General features: G+C 44.9%; 1 protein-coding gene across 1 annotated transcript in view; it reads left to right on the top strand.

Moving 5' to 3' along the window:
* Window positions 1-208: 208 nt before the first annotated feature.
* Window positions 209-20,476, top strand: part of LOC126483986 (cellular tumor antigen p53-like) — a 71,240-nt gene continuing 50,972 nt past the window's right edge. The window contains exons 1-4 of the mRNA XM_050107287.1: window positions 209-228; window positions 949-1,007; window positions 3,881-3,914; window positions 9,011-9,259. Of these exons, the coding sequence (XP_049963244.1) occupies window positions 958-1,007; window positions 3,881-3,914; window positions 9,011-9,259 (333 nt within the window). The 5' untranslated portion in view covers window positions 209-228; window positions 949-957. The remainder of the gene's footprint in view (window positions 229-948; window positions 1,008-3,880; window positions 3,915-9,010; window positions 9,260-20,476) is intronic.

Genomic DNA, 20,476 nt, shown 5'->3' with positions numbered 1-20,476 from the left:
TTGCTTTGGTTGGTGTTTGGTGGTAAAAATTTCTTTGTTAGTTTTTTTGCATGTAGCCGGCTTAGAGACGCGTCGCCGAAGGAGGAAATAGTCTTGCTGGACTGGTAAGAAACTGATAGCCTATTATGATACTTAAATTTTGAAGGAGTAATGTTTACGTTATTATTTGTATAGTGGCTAATGACAGTTTAAATTTCGGCGGTAAATGAGCGACAACTTGTTGATTTCGTAAGTGAAATCATTTATAGTGAAGAAATGTTTGAAGTATGTACAGTTCGTAATGTTCATGGAAATTTGTTGTAATAGTGCATTTTTAAATATATTGTGTGGCTAAGTGATATTTATGAGTTTTGTGTCAACCTTCTACTTTCAAAGTAAACACAAATCGTGCTGTTTTTGTGATGTGTGCTTGTAAAGTGAGATGGAGCTGGTGGATTGGCGAAATTTTAAGGATCTGTGGTACTTGTTTGCAGTTGCATAGTCGCGTGCCCAAGCATTTTTGAGGGGTTACTGTGAACCATACCGACGCTATGCGAAATTGAATTCGCGGTGTTATGAATCCGCTCGAGTGACTTCCCGCAAAAACGAATGTTTCTGGTGGCAGATTCATTAGTACGAAAGGCTGTCAACTTTTCTGCACATGCGAGAGAAGTTAAAACCGAATTATATGTGAGGAGTAACCGATTATTTACAGACGTGACATTTCGATATGTATGGGAAAAAGTAGTTCTCATTAAGCCGAAGGAAAACTCACTGATTTATCGTAGTTTTCTTGTGCTTTTCAGAGCCCAAGAGAGAGCACACTGGTGGATGGATATACTTATGGTGTCATAGCAAAGGCTTCGTTGCTATTTATTGTTGGTTAGCAATGTGTGGACGAGTGTTCGTTTATGTAGTAATAGTAGTGTTTTGTAAATATAGATATCAAGTGTGTTTCCTTCTTTCCAGGCGCCAGTAATGGAGCTCGGTGAAAACCTTTATGAAGGTTGTGATCAGCTGAGTGTTTCGTAAGTACAAATACAATCAAGCTTCAGTAAATCTAATGTCTGGCATTATTATCCATTTGCCAACTGGACGTCACTCATTCATTGCCCTGTATAAAAAAGACACTGTTTTCTATCTCCATTGTGTATCATTGAAATTAAGTAATTCTTATAATTGTGATGTGTAGAAACTTTTCCATTGGATGATCATGTCATGTGCACTGACACCTGGATGAAATTTAGGAGTGAAAAAGTTCTATGGTATTTATGCAATTTGACTGTAACTACCACAGCACAGTACATCAGTTAGCTTGGGAAAATAATTGTAGAATTCGTAAAAGAGCTGTTATCTATCCTTCTAGTTAATAGTTTAAAATAGAAAATGTTTCCTCACAAACAGTGATGTTCATTTCACTTGAATTACTATATTTTCTTCAGAAAGAAGTTGTTTGCAACTCAACTATTTTCCGTTTTAACAAAATTTTTGCAGTAAGTACCTAAGGGACCTGAGTGAACTGAAGCTAAGTTTTACGTCTACATGCATACTCTGCAAACCACTGAGAAGTGCATTGCACAAGGTACTTAGCAGTATACCACATGCTGTTCTTCCCATTATAATTCTGTACGGAGTGCGGGAAGAACGCGTGCTGCAATTAGGCTAGTCTAATGTTGTCTCTATGGGAGTGATACATAGGGGACTGAAGAGTATCTCTAGATTTTTCATTGAATATTGCTTCTTGAGATTTTGTAAGCAGGCTTTCACAGAATAATTTGCGCCTCTGTTCAAGAGTGTTAATTCAGGATTTTCAGCATTTCTGTGACACTCTCCCATGTGTCAGACAAATCTGTGACCACTTGTGCCATCCTCCTTTGTATGCATCCATTCCATTTTAGTCCCATCCACATGAACATTATTCTGAGATGAAACCCACTGTTTATTTGTGAACAGTCCTTTGTAAACTGACAGCATTTTCCCAGTGTTTTGGTAATGAACTGAAGTCTGCCATGTGCTTTACCTACAGCTGAACCCAACTGATCATTCAATTTCATATCCATACAAATTGTTAAACTTAAGTATTTGAATAACTATCTTAGGATACTATGTCTTCTTTGTTAGTGAAGTTCATAAGTTTACATTTCTGAACAACTAAAGCAAGTTGCTAACCTCTGCATCTTTTCAATATCTTATCAAGATCTGACTGAATATTTGGGCAGCTTTTATCAGATGGTACTTCATTATAGAAAATTGCACTATCTGTGAAAAGTCTGCAGTTACTATCAGTATTGTTTGCAAGGCCATTAGTATACAGCAATGGCCTCAGCCTACTTCCCCCTGTCACACCTAATATTCATGCAAACAAAGTTGACACAACTCGGTGGCTGATGGGAGTGACTGTATATGGGAAGTGTCGTTATTATCGCTCCTGTCTGCCACCGCGCAGAATGTCAACTTTGTTTGTGCATGTAGTAGAGGTACTTCTACGTCTGCCAATGACTCACTACGCAAGACAACATGATGTGTCCTTCCTACCACAAAATTCTCAATCCAGTCACAAATTTGGTTAGATGCCTCATTTATTCATACTCCTGTTAATAAACATTTGTTTGGTACAAAGTCAGATGCATTTTGTATATAATAAACTGCATCCATCAGTTTGAGTTGATACATGGCTGTCAGCATCTTGTGTGAAGAAAACGCAAATTGTACATCAGAACCCATCCTGGTTGGAATAGAGATGGTCATTCTGTTTGAATGCATCATTATGTTTACACTCTGAATATATGTTCTAGGACTACAAGACAGACATCGGTGAGATTGGACAGTGATTTGGGGACCACTTCTGTCACCATTTCTTGTATCGTGTGACCTGTGCTTTTCCCATTTTCTGGGCAGCAGTTCTTTGGGCTAAAGTTATGTATTGGACACCCCTCCCCCAATCTTGGTTGTGGGGACAGAAAACAGTCAACAGGGCAGCCCAAGGTGTAGATTAGGTTGGAAGGTGACAATCTGGTTGTGAGTTGGCAAAGCAGTGAAAGCAGAAAACGTGGTTGTGGTAACAGATTGACGAGGAGCAAAGGCTAATGTTTACATCTGCACCATATTGAAAATTGCAAGGGGGTCCAATATGTAACATTTTACTGTGTTTTTTTTAAGGGTACCTACAGTATATTATTAATAAAATGGAGCTTTCGTAGCTGCAAATTCTGTATAGAATCTGACAGGCCTCCCATTGGGTACAGGAGCCATTTTTAATTTTAGCTGTTTCTGTACGTCACTTGACATCAGTATCTATATCATTCAATTTTGAAGTGGTGCAAGGATTAAAATGGCAGTACATCTGTACCTTCCTCCATAAACATACATTTGAAGACAGTGTTCGGTAGTACTGCTTTTGCAGTTTCACCATCAGTTTCTGTTCCTCTGTTTTCCTTGAGAATGTGGGCACTTAAGTTTTGTAATGTGGTGTTGGTACTGTAGCCAATTTGCCCAAGGACCAGTTTGTAAGACCCTGGGGGGGGGGGGGGGGGAATCTCGAATTTAGTAAATCATTGTATCTAACCTGTAACTAGCCATCCTGACAAAAGTTCTTTTAAAGAAATCTTTGAATGTAAAACTTAAATTTCTCTATTTATTTAATGTTATGCATGTTTTGTATGTACTGCAAAAATGGTGATGAGCATCAATAGATTTCATTCATTTAACACGTGGAAAGTTTACAAATATATCTGAACGTTACCACCCTCTACCCTTAAGTATCATGGTTGTATTCTTGTTTTGTGTGGCTAAAGGTTTGAAGTTACAGTACGGAATATTATTAACATCAGTTATTATTTGATTGTAAATGTCATTTATATTCAACATTATTCGTTTTAAATACTTATTGTTATTCTTTCAGGGAGCAAGAAGTGAGCAGCAGCCAGTCATTGTCGGTAAGTTTACACTAAACTTTCTCATATTTTGTGTTACTTTATTTAATCAATGAAAAGAAACAATCAGAATCTTCAAGTCTAAAAACTGAACGTGCAATGAGTTACAATGACTGTGTGTACCCCATTTGATTATCAAAGAACACTAGGAATGTAATGAATGCCTGCAGAGAACTCCTCAAACAAGCTGTCAGTGATGACACATTACAGGCGAGGGTTATGACATTAAGACAAAAGTCTACTCATTATTGTGGACTGGCAGTTGATCTCCAAGATCAAAATAAACTCAAGAAGCTGTGTCAGAGTGACGCTTGCTGTTTTTTTATTTTTTTTTTTGACATAATTGGAATTGCATATTTTGAATTTTTGTCTCAATGTTGCGTCAGTCAGTTGCCATTCCTCTTACAGTTTTGAAAAGATAGCATGAAAAAAAAAGTTACGAAAAGTTAACACTTGTGGCAAGAAGTATATTCCTTCACCACTGTTGTGGCCCCACCTGATCACGCAGCTTTCACAATTGGCAAAGGTTGTGAAACTGTTTGTTTAGTGTATCACCTTGCAAAGCACGAATGTACCCAAAGTAGTTACTCCATATAAGTTTGTATAGGAATAAAAGTATGTGAATCGCAAATCTCAAAACAATTGGTCAGATTTTTTTACGTATTTGGTTGCTTCTCGGAGTCACAGTAAAGATGTTTGATCACTGACCAGATTATGGCTGTGAAGGGTAGATAGTTTTTGGTTCCACAGTGTCATTCTGATTTTTGAAGAAGCTGGCATTTCCAGTCAGTATAAAGAGTCCACATGTGATACGGTTTGCTATCCTGTTGCGGTGAGTCCATTGTAGACTCACATTGCTGAGGACTCATGTTTTGTGATAAAAATCAGATTACAGTCCACTCTGTCTCCCTGCTGCCCAGATTCATCCTAATGATGTTTTTGTATTTAAAAAAAAAGTGTTAAAGAAAATTGATTTGACGCCTTTATGACATTAAGAAGTGTTTGTACAGGCATTGAAGAACATTTCTAAAGGAAGTTTTCTGAGGTTGCTTGGTGAAGTTGAAATGGCACCAAGGGAAGTGTGTGATTAGAGGAGCGGAGTGGAGTACTTTGAAGACAAGGACTGAGGAACTGTAAGTTGAATGAAACAGTTTGCTTAACTTATTTGTGAGACCTTGTACAAAACTTATGATTTCTGAAACAAATTGATCAGGAGAGCAAAACTGTTTCCCATCTTCTCCAGGCTGCAGCCAACATCTCCTTAGGAACCTCTTAATTTATTTTGGGTGCCGTTTGAGGAAAATTCTTTTGACGAAGTGTTGAAAAGGCATAGTGACACAGAGACTTAAAACACTTGTCAGTGAAATTTGTGTGTTAATCCCAGCACTATTTAAGGATATTAGATGTTTAGCTCAGTGCTTGAAGAACATATTCTTGTTCATTTAAATTGGAGTATACTTTTCTTTCTGGATGTAAGACTGAGCGAGGTGGCACAGTGTTAAGGCACTGGGCTCCCATTCAGGAGGATGGTGGTATAAATATTCTTCTGGCCATCCAGATGTGGATTTTCTAGAGTTTTCTGTAATTGCTTATGCTAAATGCTGGGATGGTTCTCTTGAAAACAACAGGGCTAATTTCCTTCCTGAGGTAGAGTTTTTACTCCACTCAGTAATCATGTTGCTGTCAACAGTGCTGAAATGCTAATCTTCCTTCCTTAAAGGTTTAAGGTAGTTATGCTTGAGGAAGAGTTCTCACATATTTAGAGTTACTATTTAGAATTTTTGTGACATTAATATTAGCTTTCTTTTTTCTGCACTTAAGCTATTTGTGTGTTAAAATTTTTATTTCTAGAGGCAATCATTTTATACAAAAGCATGGTTTTATGGCGATATATACTGATAAAATTCTGTTGGGCTTGTTGCTACCATCATATAGTGACACTACCACGTGTGACATCAGGTGATGCCCAGTCCAGCACATTATAAGGTAATGTTCTAGCTGCAAGAGCACTGTACCTGCTTTAACCTTCTGGTGGCCAGGACCCAATCTGTGCTTAGCTGCAGACTGCTGTCTTATTGAGCGTGTTTTTAGAAATGTGTTGTTTGCTTCTTTTATGAAGCTACCCCAGAATTTTTTTGTCTTTTTAGTAATACATGTGTCATTGAGTGTAATTCAGTGCCTGATTTCCAGAGCATACTCTCCTACCGCAGATTACTCTGAGTTGTGAGGTCTACATCACCTTTCACATAGCTTGCTGTGGAAAACAGACACAGAGTTCCATTTGACAAAAGATCTATTATCAGGTGGACAAACGGTTTCTGTGAGAGTCGTAAAAGAAGTGATTCAGTTAAAAATTTCTGAAAACCTTTCAATAAATATTCTGTCTGCAGTTAAGTAAAGCTTGGGACCCAAGCTTCAGAAGGCTGAAGCAGTCATAGTGGTCTTGCAACCGAAGCATTACCATATATGGTGCCAGACTGGGCACCAGTGACATCACAGGCAATAGTGCCACCATATAAGAATGACTTCAGCAACCACATGTCGCACATCACCTGACAATGGCTGTAGAATACTTGGGCAAAAGCTTGTGGATTTTAAACCTGTTGACATCATTGTAAACCTGAACAAATTTCATCAATCATATTTCTGGTTTTACATTAGTATCTTTGATCATCCTGACCATTCATCCCCAGTTAAATAAGCTGCTTGGGATGACCAAGGTCACAAACTTTGTGTATATGCTTTTATCTCATAGATAAGAATAACTATTACTCATCTTTTGCAGCTGAATTTTTAATGAAACCTGTTTTGCCAAGTTTATTTAGACCCTTTTTTGGTGGTTTATATGCCAGTAACAATATAATGAAACGGATAGTCCCTAGTCACCATATAGCGGAGATGCTAAGTCGCAAACAGGCGCAACAGAAAGACTGTTGGAAAGTGAACTTTCGGCCAACAAGCCCTTTGTCGAAAATAGACAACACACATACACACACTCATGCCAATGCAACGCACACACATGTGATCACAATCTTTGGCAGCCGAAGCCTGACTGTGTTTCATGTATGTCCATTGGCTCCCATGTAAGTACTTCTTGAGTCAAGCTTCTGTGGTAATTTATCACGCAACTGAATGTGACAACCGGATCCAGAAGTACTTACACAAGGCCCAATGTAAATGAGACACACACACACACACACACACACACACACACACACACAAACTGAAGGAGCTGTCTAAAACAGTGTTGAACGAAACCATTATGACCACTACCTCCAGTGAGATTGAATGCCAGTTGATAGCATTGCAGACATGTGATGGTGTAAGAAAAGTATGTATGGTTGACTGTTTGTATGCATCTATGGAAAGTGATTGAAGAATGATGAAATAACAAGTAGGTGACAAGGTGTTGAGCATCCACACGCCTTCACAGAATGCGGAGTTTAGAGGCTAGGACATCCTGTAAAACAGGATGGGTGCCAATCTGTAGTAGATGTGACAGATAAGTACAATGTTGGTGCAGACACAAATGTTTTGGAGTACACTGTTCAGTGAAAGTTGTTTAATATCAGGCTCTGCATCAGACAGCATCTACATGTTCTTATGTTTACACAGTGACATTGTTAATTACAATTTCTGTCATGTCAGGTTTGCTATCATCCAGAGGCACAGGTGCACCAAACATACACCACGCCTCGGACACAGACCATTCTGGGTAGTGCTATGTGGGTAGAGGGCTTTCACCTCGGCTTCTGTGGGACAACTGGTAGTAATTGAAGGCACCGTGGCAGCTATGGGCCTACATGAATATTGTTGCAGACCACTTCCATCCCTATGTGCTTGATTTGATGCCTTCCTTGACAGTGGTGGCTGCTTCCAGCACAATAACTGCCCATGTCACAAGGCCAGAATTGTGCTACAGTGGTTTGAGGAACATGACTGTGAACTCATATTGACTTCTTGGCCACCATATTCGCCTCATCTGAACCTGATGGCATACTACTGGGATGCTATCGAGCAGTAGCTCTATGTCGACAAATAATCTATCGCTAATTTATGGGGATTGCATGACCTTTGCATAGACATTTGGCGCCACATACCTCTGCTAACCTACAAAGGACCTGTGCAACATGGAATCTCTGCTGTATTATGTTCCAAATTGGGACCGACCAACTAATAAGCAGGAGGTGATAATGTTGTGGCTCACCAACATAAGTGTTAAATGTTTGGTATAAGTGTTAAATGTTTGGTATAAGTGTTAAATGTTTGGTATAAGTGTTAAATGTTTGGTATAAGTGTTAAGTGTTTGGTTAAAAACAAAAATAAAAATCCAGTTGAAAAATAGAGATAATAGCTATTCCTACCTACAGTATAATCAAAGAGAAAAAGTGACTGTAAACATTAGTGATGTTCATCAAATGTACGCATGTACCAAAATTTACATACAATAAACCAGCCATCGTAATATTTTGTAATTTTGCAAGTGGCCAGGGCACCACAACAAAAATAATTTCTTAAATATGCTGCTTCTGCAAGCATTTATTCTGAAAAAAAGGTTATATCACTCTCATTTTAAAATTATGTAATGACTGTAGCACAAATTTATATTGTGAGCTCAGAGAAATGTTTCATACACTCCTGAGCAAGATCACACTGTCCTTGTAGTAGTTGATGGTCTGGATCCCTCAGAAACTTCATCTCTTTATCTCATATGTCTTCAGTGTTGACAGTCTTGGACAGCCTAAAGGCTAGACATGAGCTTGTTAACGTCTAACAAATACATCGAAGGACACAAGTCACTACAAGTGTAATATGGTTTCTGGCCCTAAGCCGAGAATGTATTCAAACAAAATGTCTGAATATGGTTTAGTTTTATGAAACCAAATTTCAGAATTATAACAAGTGAAAATCCTTTATCCATGACTTGGGGGGGGGGGGGGGGCAGGCAAACAACCATATAGACATTTTCAATATGCTTGGATGTAACAGAATGTCTGTGTCAGTTCCTACAAGATATTAAAATATAGTGTAATGTTTCTCTTTGATTACCTAGTTTGCAATAATACTTCAGAAGATCATACTAGTTTTTCTGTTTTCAGGAAATGCTTGTATCATCGCGGACAGAGTACTGTCTTGAAGACGCATATACAACAGAAGAAAGTTTAACATGGTCAGCAGCGATGGGGTTAGGGCCACTTTGTGTAACATCAACTACAACAACAGCAACCACAAATGCAGCATCAGCTTCCTTCCCAGCTACTGTTAAGCGACCTCATACTGATGCTTTTCCTGGACAATATGAATTTGATATCCAACCCTCTAGACACCAAGAGGATGCTCATTGGGTGGTATGTTTCATAATGAACAATGAAAACTCTCAAAAGTGAATTTTCAAGGTTACTTCAAACTTTCGCAGTACATTTGTACTATCTTGGTATCATTTAGATCTCATCCTTTGTTGTGATATGCATATTTTTGGACAATGTGGAAATTTTAAGCTTTATAGTATCTTTTTGGGGCTATTTTGTTAAGCAACTGATTCTTGTTGATAAAATTATTGATATAGCCATCCAAAACAAATATCTCTCATTTTGAAAGTGATATTAATGGGTGCTGTATTAATTTCACCCAACTGTTAGCTTGAGATGTGGTGCAGGGATGTTATCAACAGAAATGGGAAAATTGTCCATCTATGAACCCAGTCATACAAAATATTTGCAACACACACTTTGAGGACAACAGCATTTACTGAACACCAGTGAACTTGTGTAACAACAGAGTAAAATTTGCTATTAGTCCCTAAAAACAAACAATTATAGCTCTTGGTGGAAAGTGTTTAAGCCATAGCTCCACATAGAAATTAACATTCTAATTCACTATGCATGCACATTGTATGACACTAAGAAAAGCTGCGTCTTGGCTGGTGGTGGTGGAAAACATACACTTAGACATATGAGGTCGATGCACCATGTGACACAAGTCTAAATCAGCTGATGTAAACAGCAGCAACAATTGTAGTTCACTTGGGGAGGCTTTTGGATTATAGTGATTGAAAGGGTGTTTGCCACTGGTCATCCTTAAATTGCCAGCTACAGAAGTTCACGACTGGTCTTTTATATCAGCCGTGTCTCCATCGCATGCACCTTTGTCGTGCGTGTGTGACATTGCATCGATGGATTCTTATCTTCCATTTTTCACATCCAGCAGGGTTACTAAATCCCTCCCCAATGAACTGATATTTTGGGCCATTACCTGCTGACCAGTGTGGAGGATGAAACTGGTAGCTGGGCAGTATCATGGTGAAAGATTCCTGTGTGACATCCGGGAGTGCTGGCGATTCTAGTGTGGCTGGATGTTTGTGGAGAGTGCACTCTTATCTCGTAGTAGGGGGGATCAGGCAGCCCTCTAGGACTAGAGAGAGCTACAATGTGGTAGTGATACTGAACTCCCCAATGAGAGGAGGTCAAAACCTGGATGCTGTTTCAAGAATTTATTGTGGTGCCAGTGCAGCATCCCACAAGTTGTAGCCACCAAGACTATCTGGATCCACCCCAAATTCAGCTCAGATGTGTGTACCCACAATGGTGCATTTCACACGGAACAGTGTGGCTGCGTCTCCTTCGCATTGTATGTTTGGGAACAAGATCCCAAAGTGTCCTGTTAGGATGACCATGAAGGTGCTGTGACGGGTTACAACCATTGAAAAGAGTGAACCAGTAAGAAACTAAGGATTTTAGTGCTGAAGCAGATGCACCATACCCTGGAGCTCTTAATGTAATTGTGAATTCTTTTTGTTAACACATCTGAGGCTGGTTGAAACATGGGAGTAGCAACATGTTTAATCCTATTGCAGGTGCAAAACCTTTTGAAAAAAAATCATTTTGAATTGGGGACCACTGCCAGTTACCAGCATGTGAGGTTCACTGTCTGTTGCAAAGATCCTCTAAAAAGATCTCACTGTGGACATCGTTGGCTGCTAGAGGCATACAACATATGGGAAATGGGAGGAATGGCACACAACAATTAATCACCTGGACCCGAAGGAAGTACCCATGTCGGCATGAATTCAGTGCCACAGCTGTGGCACAGGCCACAAGAGAGAACGATTTGGGTGGGGCTGACAGGTGTGCCTGTTGAACCACCTGTGCAACGTCATCATCCAGATAAGATCAATAGATATTACAACATATCAGTTGCTTAGTGCTTGAAATTCCCGAATGGGACTGATGCAAGAGATGGAAGCCCCAGTATTGCTGGGAGGATGGCTGCTCTTCCCAACGCGATTCGTCAGCTTCTGTAAAGATCACAAAACCTTGCAAAACCAGATGTTGGTGCTGTTGATGGAAAACGAAAGGTGAATGACAAGTGGTCTGCATCTGAGAGCTCAATAGGCCAACCCAAGGGACATATGTAGGACCTGTTGAAGAACCAGGTCACACTTAGATGCAGGAACTGTTCAAGCAGTAGTTCCAGTTGGCTGTCTAACCGAAAATACTGCCCCCCCCCCCCCCCCCCCCCCGAGGGCTCACAGCTCTTTCATGGGTACGTGTGTGGCACACATTCGGCCCCGAGCTGTATGCATTCCCTTCCCCATATCCATTCCTTCCCATCCTAGCTCCTCCTCATGCTGTTTCTGTCCCTTTTTTCAGCTTTTTCTGGTCTCTTCACCCCCCACCCCCGCCCCCCTTTCCTTCCCTTACGTTTTCTGTTTCCATAAAGTGAACCATTTGGGGAAGAACTCCCTCTCTAGGGCTCCATGGTTGTTTCCTCTTCCCTCTTCTCTTTCCACCCTTCCTTCCTCTCCTAGCCCCCACACCTTCACCTGCTAGGTCACCAGCATGTGTAACCAGTTTGCGTGATGGGGCTGTTATGTACCCATCTGACAGCATCCCCTGACAACACAGGAATCATTGTCACTGCCTTGTTTATGCCTGGGAGTGGTTGTTCTTGGGACATTGGAATTCCTGACAGTGACTGCTGGACCAGGTGGCTCTAGCTGCAACTGGATGGTGCCTGCGGGGTGAGTCCCTGATTGGAGTGGGTGGTACCAGGGAGGATACTCTGTGCATGAAGTATGCTAAGCTCCTTAATTCTGGCCACTCTTCCATAGCTGTTTCTTCAGACAGAAACAGTTCTCTCTCTGCTTCTACTTTTGCGTCGAAAAGGAGGGCCAGGCCTGCCAGCTTGAGGCATTGAGGCAAAATCCTTTCCCTGTGACTTGGCTCACTCCAGTACAGATGCAATGGGGGTACTTTCGCCATCAGCAAACCTACCTACTAACCCCCCCCCCCCCTCTTTTTTTTTTTTTAAGAATATTTCGATGTTGATCCGCTTAGTAGGATGTGATCTCATTCTCTGCTGAGTAAAACTTCTTTTACCAGTCAGTTGACTTCCCTTTGTGCTTGCGAGCACTTAGGGGATATCCCAGTAAGTATTACCTCTCACCAGTCTTTAAATATGACCCAGGGCATTATTTTTCACAGTTCCTTCTCCTTCAGTCTGATGAGGAACTCAGGACTAACCTGGCACGACGTGGCATTTATTTCGTACAGCAAGCCCGCAGAGGTTCTAAGAACTATCACTTTGATGCTGGCACTTTCATCCTGTCTTTTGAGGGGGTATCCTTCTGGAAAATGTCTTAAGTTATGGTTTGCCATTGTGACATGAAGCCCTAAATGTTGTCTCCCACTCACTGTTTCTAGTGTCTCCGTTTTGGTCACATGTGATGTGAGGTGAATCCTATTTACAGTGGCAGTTGTCCTCTCAATGTGAGGAATTCTTCCACCCACTGCCCAAGTGAGTTAACTGTTGCAGTCCACATTCTCCTTGCTTGCTGTATTGCCTGACCTATAAAAAGGAAAGGAAGATTCAGGAGTTCAAAACTCTCAGACCATCTGTCCTACTCTGAGGTCTGACAGAAATTCAACTTTCTCCACCCTGTATCTTTACTGCCCATTTTTGCTTCTGTTGCATCCTTTCCTCCTCCTCCTCCTCCTCCTCCTACTCGTACTCCTTCTGCTCCTTCCGCCTTAACTCCATCCTCTCCCCCTTTCCTCCTCTCTGGCAATTCCCATTCCCACCCCTCGCTGGACTGCACCTTCTCTTCGGCCGGAGAAGAAACCCTCTCCTCTGGCACCCACTGGGGATGGGGCTGCCTCTGTGAACCTCCCTTCATGATGTCTGCAGCACAGAAACTCTGTTATTTCAAGTTGGATGCGGAACCCATGCACAGTGGGCCTCAAGGCCGCTACTTGTCTTTGGGATCCTGATATTGCTTGGGGACTTTCTGTCTTTTCAATCACATCTCCTCTTGCCCTCTGAAGGAGAGGAAGAAGATGCGTAATTCTTGGGACGAAACCTTGCTGACATCCCAGGGTCTGTCACTCCCTCCTTTGTAATCATGTTCTGATCTTACACTAGAGAATGTCACTCTGTGCTTACCGGTGACAGACGCTGACTCTACAAATAACTGTTTCTGGCCTGTTTGACGTCCATATGGGCTCATCTAGTACTCTCCTCCAATGGGACTGTAATGATTCCTATTGTCACCTTCTGGAATTGCAGTCTCTTCTTTCTCTGTACTCTGTAGCTTTTGTTGTATTGCAGGGACCTCGTTTGTGGATACTCACTTACCAACTCTTCATGGCTCCGAAACCTTCTGCCAGAACTGGGTCAGCTCTTTGTGAGCCTCTGGTGGTGTCAGTATGTTGGTCCACATGGACATAGTTAGTTTCTGGGTTCGTCTACATAATGTGCTGGAAGCACTGGCCGTTTGGATCCATTTAGATTCTGTGGTAACAATATGCAATCTTTATCCCTTTTCAGATTGTATGCTTCCTGATCTCCTCCTTCGACAGATCCCTCCCCCCTTCTTTCTCCTTTGGGTTTTAACACCCATAATCCTTTTGTCGGGTGCTACTGCAACCACTGACTGGATCAGGATTGTTGATGACCTTCTACTAGTAGGGCTTGATCTCAGACCCCTCACCACTTGAGCCCCCACTCACTTTAATATTACGCATAGCTCTTTCTTGGCCAGTGATATTTCTGTATGTAGCATTGGATTCCTTCCCCTTCATTCAGTGGGGAGCTCATGACAATTGCGACAGCAATCATTTTCTGATTGTTTCATCTTTTCTCTAGTATTACTCGTTTGGAAGTTCTCTCAGGTGGGCCTTTACTAATATGAATTGGGATGCCTTTTCGTCAACTACCATGACACTGCTTCACCACACAGTGGCATTGATGAGTCCATATATAGTTTGACTGATGCCATTCTTTTAGCAGCTGCTTTGACAATTCCACCTTCATCAGGCTCTCCTCAACAGAAGACTGTCCCTTGGTGGACCCCCAAAATTGCTGCAGCTATTAAAGATTGTTTCCGTGCCTCCCGGCCTTTAGAAGGCTTTGTGCCCAGACCATTATGTTCCTAAATGCCAGAAACTGATTCGTTGTGAATGATATGTCACTGTCACTGGGCTGCATACTTCCTCTTTGCATGTCTGGGCAGTGATCAGGTGCATTTTTGACTGCTGTCCTGTGTTCCAAGAATTTCTTTGAATGGTTTTATCCTCAGCAGCCTGGGTTCTGTCACTGAGCATATTGCTCAGCATTTCGTCCAGGCCTCAGAGTAGGTTCAACGTCCACCAGTCAGATACGGCTGGAACAACATCCTTTATCTTTTATTCCCCGCTGCCTCGAACCTTATAACACCCCACTTAGCGAATGGAAATTCGCCATGCATTTTCTTCCCCTTTTTAACTGTCTCTCTATCAAGGGGAATTCCCTTCCCAGTGGTGAGAAAGTGTCGCTATTCCAGTTTTGAAATTTGGTAAACCACATTTTCAGATGGACTCTTTCGTCCGGTCAGTTTAAACAATGTTTTCCACAAGTTATATCTAAAAACAAAGATGATGTGACTTACCAAACAAAAGCGCTGGCAGGTCGATAGACACACAAACATACACACAAAATTCTAGCTTTCGCAACCACCGGTTGCTTCGTCAGGAAAGAGGGAAGGAGAGGGAAAGATGAAAGGATGTGGGTTTTAAGGGAGAGGGTAAGGAGTCATTCCAATCCCGGGAGTGGAAAGACTTACCTTAGGGGGAAAAAAGGACGGGTATACACTCGCGCACACACACACAAATCCATCCATACATATACAGACACAAGCAGACATATCCACAAGTTATATGAACATATGATGAGTTGAAGGCTCTATTGGATCCTCGAATCCTGGGACCTTTTGGCTTCGACCCAGTATGGTTTTTTTCACTGAGGCTGCTGTACTACAGATAATTTAGTTTGCCTAGAGCTTGTTATCCGAATGGCTTTTTCTGATACCGTGCCGAATTTGAATCCCCGCGAGATGTCATGGACGTCAAAGACCCCTAGAGGTCTCTGCACCTTCGCGCTGTAAGGTGTGGTGGTGCGTGCCTCTGGGCCCGCATTTAGTGTGAGGGCACCACAGTGGAACACCTGGTTCCAGCTGCCAATAGTGGTGCCCCCGATAGAGTACTGAAGCGCCTGCCTCTCGCTCAGCCATCCAGTCTAACCATGCATATGTCTCGGGACACATCGCCTCGCCTTAGACAGCTTATTTATTTTCTTGTTCTGTGTACAAGTGGACGTGGTTGTTAGGTTTTTGTGTGGCTACGTTGTTTCGATTTTGTCGTTATTCGCTCTGTCCTTCATTGGTCGTGTCCGTCCTCCAGTTGTGTGGTTGTTCGCGGGCCACGCCGCGGGTCCTGCTGCGCTTTCCGTCTCTTCAATCCCGCGACCGTGCCAGTCGCCGTTACATTTTTGGCAACGAGGTCAACAGTGGACATTGTTGGTATGGAGACAGAAGTTAGTCTGTCTGCTGGAGCAACTGCTGCAGCAGCAGCAGCTCCAGTTAGACATCTTACAAAAGTCGCTGCAGTTGCTAACGGACAAAGTCAGTGCCCGGGACGCGTTACCACAACAGCTTCAGAGTCCTCGGATGTCCGATGCTTTCCCATGTCCGCCGTCATTTCCACCCTTTAATGACGCTAAAGGGGACTGGGAAACCTATTTACATCGGCTGAAACAACATTTCATGACTTTTCAAGTCGCGGATGACTCCTTGCAGCGGTCGTTGTTTTTGTCTTGGGCCTCCCCAGACACGTTCTTTCTTCGCAAGTTGGCACCATTGTCCGACCCTGTGGCTCTCTCTTTCCAGGAGATCTGCCTTTTGCTGACAAACTATTATTCCCAACGCTACCATGTGGTCACCTCTCGGCTGGAGTTCCACCAGTACCATAAACAGCCTGGTCAATCGTATCGTTCCTGGGTCATGGACTTGCAGGGTCTCAGCCGTCAATGCGATTTTACGTCCGCCAATCAGCAGTATAAGGCTCCATATGCGGCCTCCCTGATTTGGGATGTGGTGGTTCAGGTGGCTGCCGATCCTGAGGTCTGTACTGCGGCTTTGAAACTCGACAACACGTCCTTAGAAGAGATTCTGCGCATTGCCCACTCCTTTGAAATTGCTCAAGCGGCTAATGAGTGTCGTATGGTGCGACCACAGGTGGTGGCGATAGCGGCGTCACTGCGGGTTCCGCCCTCGCGACGTCGACGTGGCCCGGGCAACAGAGGCCAGCGCCGTCGGGACTCCTCATTGTCCAACGTCTCTATGGCATTGGCGCCTTCGGTCGTGCCTCGTCGCCGGTCGCACGGCCCACTTCCATCTTGCCCACAGTGCTTTACTGCCCATTCACGGGCTGATTGTCCCCACCGCTGGAAAACGTGCACGCTATGTAACAAGGAGGGCCACATCCGATCGGTTTGTCGTAGTCACTTGACTTGCTCCAGTCCTGCCCCTCCTGGGCGTCAAGATACTGTCCATGCTCTGCAATCGGTTGTCCCACAGGATGACCCATCAGCGTGGAAGCTTTTCCTCACGCTCCGCATTTTCACTGAGGATGTCAGTTTTCAGGTCGACTCTGGGGCCATTGTCTCCCCGATTAATATGGCGACATATACCCGGCTGGGGTCTCCTGCATTGTCCCCTCCCTCTCGCCGTTTGGTCGCCAATGGAGACGGTTCCGTTTCCCTTTGTCGACAGTTCGTCGTCCAGGTGACGTACAGGCGTGTTCCCCAGCTCCTTACCCTCTTTGTTGTCGACCATCCGTTGGCTTCGAATATTTTTGGCCTGGATGCATTTCAACTGTTTGGCTTTTCATTTTCTGACGAAGTTAAGGTCGTTTCCACGGCTGTTCCCTTTCAGGACTTGGACGATCTGTGCTCCGCTTTTGCATTGTTGTTTGCACCGGATCTCGGATGTGCTCCTGGTTTTCAGGCGCACATCACCCTACGGCCGGATGCACAGCCTCGCTTTTCCGGGCCCGGCCCCTTACGGCCAGCAGTCAACCAGGAACTTGATTGGCTCCAGGCCGCTGGCATGCTGGAGCCTGTAACTTACAGTGCATGGGTGACACCACTGGTGGTCATACAGAAACCCAACGGGTCCCTTCAGCTGTGTGGGGACTTTGGTGCTACAGTCAATGCTCAGTCCCTCGTTGACAAGTACCCCATTCCCCAACAGGAAGACCTTCTTGCCAAGCTTGCGGGGGGAGAGTATGTTTCCAAGATATACCTGGCTGAGGCATACCACCAGTTGCCTGTGGATGCCGAATCTCAGAACATCGTGGTTATCAACATGCCTTTCGGATTGTATAAGTACAAGCGCCTTCCCTTTGGTGTCTCTTCGGCAGCGGCAATTTTCCAGCGATTCCTGGAGCTGCTTACACAGCCTATCCCTGCCTGTGTGAATTATCTGGATGATATCTTGGTCACCGGGCGTTCATCTGGATGATATCTTGGTCACCGGGCGTTCCCGCCAGGAACATTTGCAAAACCTCAGCGCCTTATTTCATGCTCTGCAGTCTGCTGGTTTACACTGTCGGCTGGACAAGTGTTGTTGTTTTTCAACCGGAAGTGGAATACTTAGGCCACTGGCTTAGCAAAGATGGCATTCGCCCTTTGCGTCATAATGTTGCGGCCATTGAGGCCCTTTCTCGTCCCAAGGACTCCAGGTGTTTTTGGGCAAGGTTACTTATTACTTAAAGTTCTTGCCCCAGGCTGACTCCGTTGCTCAACGCCTCAATCACTTACGTCACAAAGGGGTACCTTTTGATTGGTCTCCTGCCTGTGACCAGGCTTTTCTCCGTTTAAAGGCGATGCTGAAGTATGCCGCTTGCCTTACTGCCTTTTCCCCGGGCTACCCCTCCCTTGGTTGTGGCGGCTGATGCGTAGGCATACGGCATTGGGGCCGTCCTCGCACATCGGGATGCCGATGGCTCTGAACAGCCCATCGCTTATGCCTCTTAAGGCGTTGACCCCAGCACAACAGAACTACTCTGGCGATTGTGTGTGCCGTCCAAAAATTTCACACCTATCTCTTTGGGGCAAAATTCACTATCCTGACATACCATAAACCCTTGGTTACACTTTTTGGACCCCACTCTCACCTTCCAGAGTGGACGGCTCACCGTCTCCAGCGCTGGGCATTGTTTTTACGTAATTACACTTACACCATCCGGTATAAGCCCCCCCCCCCCCCCCCCATGCTAACGTGGACACTTTGTCGCGTCACCCAGCAGGCCCTAATCCTGCCTTTGACCAACAGGAGTTCCTCTGCTTTCACATTGATTCTGCCTGCACTAGACGGTCTGCCTCTTACAGCTGCTCACACTGCTGCGGCTACCCCGCCGCGACCCTGTCTTGCAGCAGGTTCTCAACTATGTGGTCCATGGGTGGCCATCCTATGTTACTCGTTGGATGCAGTCTGATTTCAGCCCCTGGCGCCACTTGTCCCACAGGCTCTCTGTGGTCGATGGTTTCCCTCTTGGCCACGGAGTCGGATGCCCATCGGGTGGTCATCCCTCCAGAATTGCGGCTTCGGGTGCTCGGTTTGTTAAACCGCTGGCACTAGGGTATGTCCCCGTATGAAAGTTTTGGCCTGCTGGCATGTGTATTGGCCCGGCATCGATGGTGATATTGAGCACCTGGTCCGTGGGTGCACTGTCTGTCCGCGTCACCAGGCAAGCCCCCCTCAGTCTTTTGCACTCTGGCCTGTGCCTCACTGGCCCTGGGATCGCATCCATATCGATTTTGTGTTCCTGTTTTTGGGGTCCATGTGGTTACTTTATCGTTGATACCTACTCCAAATACCCATATGTTGTCCGCATGGCATCCACCACTATGGAGGCTACACTCACGACGCTGGTCCAGGTTCTCACCATTGAAGGCATGCCACACACATTGGTCTCCGATAATGGTCCCCAATTCACGGCGTCCGCCTTCCACGACTTCTGTCAGGCCAGTGGTATCAAACATATCCATAGCCCCCCTTTCCACCCTTCATCCAATGGTGCGGCGGAGAGGCTCGTCCGCAGTTTTAAACACCAGTTGACTAAGGCGGTCGACACACTGCAACTGCGTCGGCCCTCATCCTGTTTTTGAGCACCTGTCGCACTACGCCAATTGACGGATGCAGTCCAGCAGAGCTCCTTCATGGGCGACAGCTGCTCCATTTGCTGATGCCGTCCTCCTCCTGGCCCTCACAGCGGGTTTGCCCCTGGCACGGCTGTGTGGGCCCCCGAGTATGGGCGCAAGGCAGGTGGACACCCGCCATGGTCGTTGCGGCCCATGGGAGGCGTGTGACGTCGGTGCAGACATCAAAAGGGTTGGAGCGTTGCCATCATAATCGGCTCCGCCCGTGTGCCGCCACGGGACTCGCCCCACTGCCTCTTTCCCTACCTCCTTCAAGTACGGACGTGGTCCTCGAGTCACCGTCCCTGCCCCCGGTTGCCGCCTCCCCGTGGGCCTGCCGCCGGCCCTCTCCGCCTCCGGGTGGATCGGTGACTCCCTCCCCTGCCCTGGACTCTGGATCGGCTGTCGTGGATACCAATAGCGGTTGATGAGCGCGTCTCCTCTTCCCACTGCCGCCCACCTCGGCACCGTCCAGGGCTTTTCCGCCCCTACGCGCAAGTTTCAGGAGGGGAGGGATCTGGTACTGCATGCCGCGGAATTTGAATCCCCGCCAGACGTCATGGATGTCGAAGACGCCTAGAGATCTCTGCACCATCGCGTCGTAAGCTGTGGCAGCGCACGCCTCCGGGCCCGCATTTAGTGTGAGGGGGCCACAATGGAACACCTGGTTCCAGCTGCCAATAGTGGTGCCCCCGATAGAGTACTGAAGCGCCTGCCTCTCGCTCAGCCATCCAGTCTAACCATGCGTACGTCTCCGGACACATCGCCTCGCCTTAGACCGCTTATTTACTTTCTTGTTCTGTGTATGAGTGGATGTGGTTGTTAGGTTTTCGTGTGACTCCGTTGTTTCGATTTTGTCATTGTTCGTTCTGCCTGTTGTTGGTCGTGTCCGTCCTCTCCCGTTGTGTGGTAGTTTGCGGTTCGCTCCGCGGGTTCGCCATGCTTTCTTTCTCTTCGATCTTGCGACCATTCCGGTCGCCGTTACAACACTTTTGCTCCCTTTAACCATTTGAGAAAGTGCATCCACTTTGGAATGATGGCAGAGGTATCAC

Source organism: Schistocerca serialis, chromosome 6 (genome assembly GCF_023864345.2).
Source record: "Schistocerca serialis cubense isolate TAMUIC-IGC-003099 chromosome 6, iqSchSeri2.2, whole genome shotgun sequence".
Lineage (NCBI taxonomy): Eukaryota > Metazoa > Arthropoda > Insecta > Orthoptera > Acrididae > Schistocerca > Schistocerca serialis.
Note: the sequence above shows the minus strand (reverse complement) of the source record. Positions and strands in the feature narration are given on the sequence as shown.